This window comes from Pipistrellus kuhlii, unplaced genomic scaffold, assembly GCF_014108245.1.
Source record: "Pipistrellus kuhlii isolate mPipKuh1 unplaced genomic scaffold, mPipKuh1.p scaffold_m20_p_3, whole genome shotgun sequence".
Classification (NCBI taxonomy): domain Eukaryota; kingdom Metazoa; phylum Chordata; class Mammalia; order Chiroptera; family Vespertilionidae; genus Pipistrellus; species Pipistrellus kuhlii.
In genome coordinates this window covers 163,394,547-163,405,274 of record NW_023425529.1, presented here as the reverse complement: position 1 = coordinate 163,405,274, position 10,728 = coordinate 163,394,547, and the positions used below count along the sequence as shown (strand labels likewise).

At 47.0% G+C, this 10,728-nt stretch overlaps 1 protein-coding gene across 2 annotated transcripts in view; it reads right to left on the bottom strand.

Annotated features, from left to right (window-relative positions):
• Positions 1–1,828: 1,828 nt before the first annotated feature.
• Positions 1,829–10,728, bottom strand: part of SH2D4A (SH2 domain containing 4A) — a 51,282-nt gene continuing 42,382 nt past the window's right edge. For both annotated transcript variants that reach the window (XM_036459260.2, XM_036459262.2), the window contains 2 exons: positions 4,942–5,162; positions 1,829–3,882 (listed from right to left, as the gene is read on the bottom strand). In XM_036459260.2, coding sequence (XP_036315153.1) covers positions 3,790–3,882; positions 4,942–5,162 — 314 coding nt within the window. In that variant the 3' untranslated portion in view covers positions 1,829–3,789. The remainder of the gene's footprint in view (positions 3,883–4,941; positions 5,163–10,728) is intronic.

Here is a 10,728-nt window from a genome sequence, read left to right as displayed (position 1 = left end):
TAAATAGCACCTGGCCTGCTAGGATGTTAAACCCCAATGGCAAAGGTTAAGGGGAAAAAAATTTTTTTTTAATTTAAAAATAAGTACAAAGCAAACTAAAACCCTCAGATTCCAAGGAAAGGAAAGGAAGGCTGGAGGGAAAAGGGACCTGCTTGTTCTAATTATTAGCCTCACACGGAGCCACGTGAAAGCCACACCTGTAGCCTGTGGGGCTGTCTGTCCTGAGGGTAGAGAGCGACCTGCATGGGAAGCCTTTCCCAGAGCCCCTCGCACCCTCAAGAGCACCTCGAAGATAAGACACTGGCCGTGGCCCGTGGTTGTTGAGGGCAGTGCCGAGGGGCTCTGGTGTAGCCTGTCCATGCCCCTTTTCACTTTTCCTCCTTTGTCTGATCCCTTTTCTTAACTACCCCTGTGTTTTTCCTCTTCTTGGTGTAAGGTTTGGACCTACTCACACTTCCTTGATATTGCTCAGCGCTACTGGTGATGCTGAGGGACAGAGAACCTTTCCGTGCATCTTCCTGCGGCAGGGCAGGGCAAGTGGCCAGACCAGGGGCCTCTCAGGTAGGGAGGGTCCGCAGTGGGAGGTGGCGGCCGGAGCGTGTGGATGGCTCTAAGAGGAGATGCCGGAATCCAGTGGAGGGAGAGGAGAATCCACACGGTCAGGGAAGGGCATCTGCCACAGTCCCAAGAGGCAGGCAGGTTGGGGCACCTGGGATTGTGGCACGTGACAGACCTAAGGGGAACATCCCAGACCAAGAAACCTTGGGCAGGGAGGTCAGTGCTGGGCTTCTTGAGTGAACAGATGAAGGGGGACCAGGGCTAGGGTTTGGATGGCCTCACCTTAGGCCCACTGTTGGCAAACTCGAGAGCCACATGCAGTTCTTTGGCACCTTGAGTGTGGCTCTTTCACAAAATACCACGGCCTGGGCGAGTCTATTTTGAAGAAGTGGCGTTACAAGTTTAAGTTTTAAAAATTTGGCTCTCCAAAGAAATTTCAATCGTTGTACTGTTGATATTTGGCTCTGTTGACTAATGAGTTTGCTGACCACTGCCTTAGGCCATAACTAGGGTCAGACACAGGGAGACTGGGTCTTACCAGCTGAGCTGGGATGATAATTCAGGCCTCCTCAACCCATTTAGTTGTCATCAGTTTCTGAATTCTGCAAACCCTTCTTCCCTAAGAACTTCAGGTGTTACTCCTCACTAGCATATCATCAAACACTGGGCAGTTTATTCTTCTGAGAGTCAGTAACCACCAGGGTAAAATAGTGCAGAACTCCAATCTGCTGCTCCTTGTAAGGGTACATTCACCCAGTCATTTCTCATGTTCTAAGTCTTCCCCCAGTAAGAGGTCACTTGGTATAGTTATATCTGCATATAACTGTACTTACTTCCTCCAAAATAATTTAAGGCAGAGGGTGATTCTAGAATCTTATACACTGAGTGGTGAGATTATTATGATCTCTGAACACATAATAATCTGACCACTCAGTGTATATCCTATAATAAAAGGCTAATATGCAAATTATCCCCTCGTCCAACTGCCCATGTCCCCTCCCCCTGGCCAGGCTGGCCGGACTCCACCCATGCACGAATTCATACACTAGGCCTCTAATATATATAATAAATATATATATTCACATACACACACACACACACACACACACACACACACACAATGAGTGGCCAGATTATTATGTGTTCAGAGATCATAATAATCTGGTTACTCAGTGTATGTCTTCATAATTAGTAGTGACTATAGGGTACATTTCTATTCATTCCAGAGCCTAAAGATTTCAGAGCTGAATGAAAATAAAAAAGATCATCAAGTTAAAATCCCTTGTTTTATTTCATTAGAAGTGGGAGGTGAGGTTCAGAGAGGTGAGGGGACCTATCCACGACCACAGAGCTCATGGTGGGAAGAGGTGGGAACAGGAGTTCTTGGCTTCTGGCCCAGCTCTACCTCTGCAATCCTGTCACTTCATGGTTGCTGAGTCACAGAGAGGAAGCGGAGAGACTCTTGGACACTCACGGACAGTTGTCTCTCAGACAATAGAAAACACATGGAACATTTCAAGAAACATAACAACTCTGTGTTTAAACACTTCCTCACTAACGTACACATCTCCGCCCATGCACACTCACACATATATACGCACAGACAGGTGCCCGACTCTTTGTGGGTCACACTGTCGGCGAGTGCTTTAGACAACCAACGACCTCGGGAACAAACTGCTACCACCTTCTCCTTCCTCCTGCTGATGTGGGGAGGCAGGCCTGAAGTCTGAGTAGATCTCCATCTTCCCAGAGAACGATCTCGGTGACCCCGAGCCTCCTAGGTCAGGCCTTCCCCCTGATGGAGCGTGGGGTGGAGGTGGGGTGCATGGGCCAGAAGATTCCTGACTGAGCAATTCTTGTCCTGAGCTAAACAGAGCCAGTGGGAGGTTCTTCTCATCTCCTATTTTCCCTTCATTATGAGGAGGGCTGGGTGCCGGTCTGTGATTGTACATCTCCCATTTGTATGGTATAGAACGCACATCGGGTTCTGTAATTACACAAATGTCTGTCCTGGTTTTCTAGGGGTACCATAAAGTCATGGCTTAAGACAGCAGAAATTTGTTCTGTCATAGTTCTGGAGGCTACAAGTCTGAAATCAAGGTGTCGGCGGGGCGAGGTTCCCTTTGAAGGCCTGTCCAAGCGGCTCTCCCAGCTCCTGGCGGTCGCCGGTGGTCCTTGGCATTGCTGGGTGACAACTGCATCACTCTGGTCTCTGCTGTCATCTCATGGCCTTCTCTCTGCGAGCCTCTGTTCCCAAACCCCTCTCTCCTTATGAAGATGCCAGGCAATGATTATGGGGCCCTACCTTAGTCCAGTATGACCTCATCTTAACTTGCTTACATCTGCAAAGACCCCATGTCCAAATAAGGTCATGTTCACAGGTATGGGGGGCTAGGACTTCCACATATCTTTTGGGGGACGCAGTTTAACCCACAAGAAGTGGCATCCACACAGTTCACTATTGTGTTCATGTCAGTCACCACTAACACGTAGGACCTCACGTGTGCACAGACTCCATCCCCAGTGCACTCTGGGTAGAGCCAAGGTAGATGGGCAACATGTCCTGCCTCTCCAGGCTGAGGACACTCAGACACCAGCTCGCTCTCCTGGTCCATAGTGCTTTTTTTTTGTCCCTGTTAAGCCCCTCACCTTATACTTAAAACGCATTCAACTTCCATTCCTGACTTTGTTTCGCTATGTCTCTTACATCCTGGCTCCAACATGCACAGTAAATGAAGTGTGTTTGGAGAGTCATCTCAGCCATCCATAAAGGCTTCCTTTGCCAGCTCCCTAAAGCCAGCATGGAACTTCACATCAGCAGGCCCTGAGACTTTTTGAGATGATGCAAAAGGAGAGTGGGGAGGCCGTGAAGTAGTTCCCACGAGCTACTTGCTTTTAAAGGACACCTTCCTTCCTAAAAGGCTCCCGTTTCTTCTTTGTTCCCTTTGCCTTCCCTACATTTCTGAGGAGGTATCCTTCATGTTAGGCAGTTGCTGAAATGGGGAATCTCCCTTCACTTCCGGAGTTCATAGGATGCAGAGGTGATCTCTCAGCATCAAACTCCAGTGTGTATGCAGAAGAGGGATTTCTGTAGGACCACAAGGGTACTGTTGGCTGATCAGGACTGGCTCTGCGGCAGGGTATTTTGGCTTCACACACTGATGTCCATTTCAGCCGTGTCTGTCCACAGGAAATGCCAGCCGGGGGCTGCAGATGACACGCTGGGGGCTGTCACTCAAAGAGCTCCAGGTAGTCGGGAGGCTGGCCCTGCTGACCGCAGGGGTACAGGAGGCGCTCCTTCCCCAGGGAGGTGATGGGCTCCTCCTGTGAATCAGAAGGCACAGGTCAGGCTGGGCAGGTTGAGAGTAAATAATGATGCCGTGCCACTCCTACCTCTCGAGAACAAAGAACTTGCCAGAATCCAATTACTGTTTCGCTAACAGAGAGATGTGGACAGGAAGCCAAGAAGGCTGTCAACAACATTAATTGCTCTAACCACTCACCCTGTAGGTGAGACATTGTTAGCTGAAGCAGCCTCCACCTCTGTTTGTCCTGTGTAAACTGTGATTTCCTGCCTAAGCGCTATGGGTGTTTCCCCCAAAGCCTCAATAAAAGGGATAGCAAGACCAGAGCAATGTGTGGTTCTCCCACTAGAGTTGGACTACCAGCTGGCCCCCCTATTGCCAAATTAAATTTCTTCTAGTCTCCTTTCATTTGTGTGCGGCACTTCTCCAGAACTCAAACCCTGAATTGGAACCCCAAACTACTCAGGATGTGGAAAGGGGATCCCACAAAAACTTCCTGCCTACCCTTGATTTACACCAGTGTTTCCCAAACTTTTGACATATGTGTACCCCTTCTATAATTTTCGTAATGCTGAGTACCCCTCATACTCATGAGAACGTAGAATTAGGCGCAGCTAAGCACAGTGCAGTGCATATCCCCACCAAACTCCGGTGCAATGCGTTCCCCCACCAAACTCTTCCCGTACCCCTGGGGGTACGCGTACCACACTTTGGGAGACACTGATTTATACAAAGCTTTATAGTCTAGGATCATTTCAAAACAGATTTTTCTCATGTGCAAACCTCCTGCACTGAATTGTAACTTGAGAGTGTTCTCAGATGTGGTCAGTGTAGGCGTAGAGATTTTAGCATCTCCTATGTTCTCTGCCCAGTGAGGTCTTTCTGAGTATCTGAGGAGGAACTAGGCTCGAGGATAAAGGAAATGCAATTAAGAATCCTGACTGGGAGAGGGGGGGGAATTATCAAAAACGAATCCCCCAGTACTTGTCTCAATCATTTTTCTATAATTGCCTTTCAGAGCTCGAGCTGCTGCAGGACAGGGATTCGCAGAGCAGGTCAAGTCTGCACACCGGCTCACCCTGTGGTACTCCACCAGCTCCGCCAGGGTGGCGTGCTGCAGCTGGTCCGCGCCCAGGAAGCTGTAGGAGTCGGAGGAGGCATCGATGAGGAAGTGTTTGCAGCCGTCCTCAGATAGGTAGGACAGGGCATAGCCCTTGATCCTCTCGCTGACTCGGATCAGGAAGCTGCCCGGCAGGCACGTGCTCAGGAGTTCATTCGCTCTTGTTAGTGTGAGGATTCCTGTGGGTGAGAAAGGCAGGCTTTTCATTCCCAAACCTCTCCTCTGTTACACAGAGCTGTGTGGACCAAGTTCAGTGAAAATAAGTATGACTTTTAAGTCCATTTGGGGCACCTAAAAAGAGTCCACTATCACTCCTCTTCTGGTCTTTGGGAAGTCGGCAGGGTAGGTTGCATAAGCAAATGGATAGGAACGTAAATGTTTAACCTTCAGAAGAAGACACTTCCACTTATTCACCCCGTTACAGCAACACGGGGGGTCAGATGGCTTCTGAGTCTGGCCGGACCCTTGACAGCCTGGGAGTGTGGGATCTGGAAGGGGCCTTGGAGGTGCTCTCCTCAGTCTACTGGTGGACAGTGTATGTCCTGGGAATGATCCCATTTGATCTAGAACAATGGTTCCCAACGAGGGCCGTGCCTGGAAATTACTGAGAGGCTTTTTGGTTGTCCGTGGGCAGGGAGGGTGTGGGGCTCTATTGGCATCCAGGACATAGAGGCGAGGGATGCTGCTAAACATCTCAGTGGCCAGGAGAGCTTCCCACCACAAACAACCATCCAACTCAACATGTCAATAGTACTGAAGCTGAGAAACCCTCGTCTAGAAGTCAGCAAGTCAGTGACGGATCCAGGACAGATGCAGGTCAACAAAGCCCTTTCTCTATAGCTACTCCTAAATGATGCTCATTGGCATGAAGGAATAAGAGCATACGCACACATACGCACACACATATCTGTCTTCATATACACTCAAAGGAATGAAACTCTTCATATATATGAATATGAATATATATACATATATACACACACAGGCACTACCCAGTTGTATGTGTGCTTATGTATTTATCTTAATATGTAAATATCTGCATATATATCTTCATATTTTTTCATATATCTATACGTTAGATGCCTCATGAATTCACACTAACTCAGACCAGACTTTTCCCCAATTGGCTCAAACTCATGAGGTCTGACTCCTATTCAAGATTTCCCTTTATCCCCATTGTAATTCTTCAGATAAATCAATAATGTTAAAGTATATAGAATGTGCCCAAACACACCTTGGGAAGATGGTGAAGTGGAGTTATGATCTGGGAGGAAGGGGCGGCATTCTCCTAGTGCTCTTCTGCTTTTTAGCAGGCTTAAGCTCCCATACCACACTGATACTCAGCATCTCATCATTAGGAAACACACACACACACACACACAGACACACACCTCCTGGTGAAAAGGCAATGGATTATCATAGCCCTTTAGTCTTGTTGGTGGTAAAGTTAATTGAGACTTGAATCCTAATTACCCAGAGAAAAACATAAAATAAAAATATTTCTATGATCTTTTTGTTAAGTAGACCTCTAATTAAGGGAGGGTTTGAGAAATCCTGTCGGATGATGATTTGTGGTATGAAGCTCACCCAGCCAACACCAACCAGCCAGCCTTTCTTGTGCCTTCTCTTCTGCCATGCACCACTCCCAACACCCAGCCTGTACCTCTAAGTGCAGTTCATGAGGCTCAGCCCCAGTGAGATGCTGGGGTAAGGACTGGGGGCGGTGAAAAGCCTGGCAGCCGCCCCCTCAGAGGTAGGAAATGTCCCTGGAACAGAAGATTCAGGGCCTCCCTTCCAGGGCCCCCAGCTCCATTGCACTAACTCCGGGCAGGGCTGGTGATGCCTGTGCCTGGTCCCCATCACATCTGGTCACTTCTCCACCCTTTCCCTGCTACAACCAAGCCATTGGCAATGCAGGTACTATAGACACTGAGTGAGCCTCTGGGCTCAGCTCCTGCACTGTCCATGCTGGATGCTCCAATGATCCCTGTATAAGCTCCTGCAGACATGGACCGGTGCTTCTGTTGGCCAGTTTTACCTTCCTAAGCACACCCAGTCCTGCTGGTAAGTTACAGATGATGACCATAAGCTGAAACAAGGCAATAGGTAACCGGCCAGCCCCGGGACCGCACATGACGGAGGTTTGAAGACTCCGGATTTGACTGCCTCTGAAACCAGGGATATCTGTCACTGACCCTGAAAACTCCCCTCAGAGCCGAGGAACTGATGAATCGTGAGTGAAGGAGAAGCGGCATGCTGGAGTAAGATTTCTATCCCTTCCCTGACGTACTGACTCACTCTGAAATCCCAAGCGGCTTCAACAGATGGCGCAGATGTTATACTTCATAACATGATGTTCTACAGATGGATTCGGATTCCTAAGCCTGGGTTAAGGTCAAACTGCTCCTAACATCAGTAGGTCATACAGTAGCTGTAAATCAAACCGCCTGAAGCCCCTGCATCTGTAATGATTGCCCATGACGCACAGATCTTGGCACCATCTACTCCCCCAGAGACACCTGAACACAATACAATGACTCTGCAGCACAGGACAGGTCCTCACGGAGGCTCCTGACACACGGTGGAACTGACAGCAGGTCCAGAAGGGAAGCGCTGCTGAAATGAGGCTTCGTCCTTTTTGCTTTAGGCAGGATTATTATTCCTGAAAAGCACAGCCTCTTGGTGCATCTGATGATAAAAGCTGGCAGCCAATTTGTCATGATCCCAATGAGAGCACTGGGCGCACCCAGGGAGTCCCGGCGGCGATTACCGCCAAGCAGTGAACTTTGTGTGCCCGCAAAGGGAGCTCGTGAAGGCAAAGCCAAAATCCGGTGTCAGATATTAATCACCAGGGACTCGAGCAATCTCCTCAGCATTTTTCATCCCATGATGTGCCTGGGCACGACTGAGAATCCAGAAGCAGTGGTCTCCCTGCAGCCACAGAGGCTGAGGGCCTCCAGGCCTCCGCCCCCCTGACCAGCTCTCTCCTCGCATCTTACAAAACCGGAACTTATCTGCGGTCGCAGGAGGATTTCTGTGCTAGTGAAAAGGGGGTGATTTAAAAAGCTTGCTTTTACTTCACCAATTTTTGAAACGACCCAGCTCTCCCAGCGGCAGTCTATTATATTTAGAGCTCAATCCAGGCAGGGCGGGGCTGAACTACAGTGCCCAGAAGAAAGCAGGTGTCACCATGCGGGAGCTTACTGACAGCTCCCAGCTCTGCAGAGCCTGGGGCAGAGCTGGGCTAACGCTCCTGGAAGCCTGGTCGTAATAGCTGGGGTTGAGAGGGAGCAGAGAAAAATGCCCACTCCTCTCTGCATGAGGCCTAGGAACCCTGTAGGACAGTGCTACCTCAACAGGGTTTTCTGTGATGATGGAAGCCTTGTGTGTGCTGTCCATGGGTAGCCACTAGCCACGTGTGGCCATGGAGCCCCTGAATTGTGGCCAGTGTGACTGAGGGACTTAACTTTTCATTTTATTTAATTTTTAATTCATTTTGATGTAAAAAGCTACAGAGGGCTAATGGCGACCATATTGGACGGCACAGCTCTGAGGCCCTCTGGAGTGAAGGTGGGCTCCATGACAGGCCCGGGAGAACTTTTTGTTGTTGTTGTTGTTGTTGCACAAAAAGAGGTTAAATAGACCTCAGAGACCCAAAATAACTCAGACATGCTGTGACTTTGAAGGTAAATAGATCTGGACCTGACTATTGACTTTACCACAACTAGTGGTAGAAGCCTGGAGAAGAACTTAATAGTTTCTTACTCTATAAAATGGGAATAAAAATGATCTCCTTTAGCCTGGCCTCTGTGGCTTGATTCCTGGTCAGGGCACATGCCCAGATTGTAGGTTTGATCCCCAGTGGGGGGCATGCAGGAGGCAGGCAAACAATGATTCTCATCAATGATGTTTCATCTCTCTGTCCCTCTCTCTTCCTCTCTGAAATCAATAAAAATATATTATTAAAAAATCACCTCCTTTAAAGTGTTCAGCATAATGCTTGGCACACATTAGGATCTCAAAAAAAAATTATAGCTCCAACAAAATTTCTGGCAGACAATTAGAATCACTAAGTATTACTGGACTCAAGCTAAATATATAAAAACATAATTTCCTTACATCTACAACTACCAATTATGTGATTTTAAAAATTTAATTCAAAATAGAAATAATGATAAACACACAGGACTAAATCTAACTTGCTTTTTATAAAAGGTACTTGTTCGGCATGGGGAATTTACTTAACAATTTAAAATAAATCTAAGGAGAGATTTACCATGTTCATGGATGAAAAGATACATAACATAATATGGCAATTACCTCTTTAAATTAATCTACAAATTAAATGTAATTCCAGTCAAAATCTCAACAAAGCTTTTAAAACTTGACATATTTCCCTAAAAGCCATGTGAGTATATAAAGGGGTCATTAAGACAATTTCAGAGAAGCAGGATATTCAGAGACTTATTAGTAATCCCCACATACAGTATCTTGGCATTCAACAGAGACAGCATTGTAAGTCAGTGGAGAAAAGAAGGGCTATTGAATGAATGATGTTGGGAAAACTGGCCACTTTGTATGCAAAGAAATAAATTAGGTTTCTACACCAAATATCATATACAAAATAAATTACAGGTGGATTGTGTATTATGCCACAAGTAAAAGCCACGAAGGAAAAATAGCTAAACTCAACCTCACTAAAGTATAAAACTCCAATGCTTCAAAATGTGCCAAAAAGTTAAATGACAAATCACAGACTAGGAGATGAATGAGCAAGAAGGAAATCTGCCAGCGGTCAGCCTTTGACCTCAAGCTGCCAGTCTTCCCGAGTCTCCAGGCTGTCCGCCTACCCAGCAGATTTGGGATCCAGTAAGCCTCCACAGTCATGTGAGCCACTTTCTTAGGAAGTGGCCCTGAGAAAAGCAACTTTAAGAAGAGCAACTACAAAGGCCCTTAGGAAGGGACAAGTGCGGTGTCTCAGCCTCAGAAGTGACACACATGGTGGAGAGCAGTGAGCAAGGTAGGAAGAGCGATTTGAGATGAGTCTGGAGCAAATGTTGGAGGCTGAACAAGTAGGCTTTATATATATATATATATATATATATATATATATATATATATATATATATACACTTGATTTTTCACACAGAAGAAGGGTGAGGGATAGAGAGCAAGATACATTGATGAGATACATCGATCAGCTGCCTCCTGCACACCCCCCACTGGGAATATGCCTGTAACCAAGGTACATGCCCTTGATCGGAATTGAACCTGGGACCTTTCAGTCCACAGGCCAACACTCTATCCACTGACCCAAACAGGTTTTGGCACAAGTAGGCTCTTGTGGTCCATAAGGAGGAGCTTGGGTTTTACTGTAATTGAAGTTTGACTATGTGGAGGATTGGGGGGGACCACAGAAGAAAGATGGAGACCAGTTAGCAGGCTGATATTAGAGGCCAGATGAGGGATTGACATAGATGAACCTGATCATCACATGATAAAGTCCCTTTGAAAAATCTGAGCAATAGTCCTTCTAATGACTGTGTTTAAAATTATTCCCAACAGTCCTCCTAAATGACTGAGTATAAAATGTCCAAATTCACTAACATTAATTTGCAGAATATATATTTTAAAAAATCCGAAAACACCAACTACAAAATTCCTTCACAGGCCTTCTGCCAAAACTGTGGGGGCTTCCATGTGCTTCCAGTGAAATGTAGGGTTGATGGTCTGTAAAAAAACTTT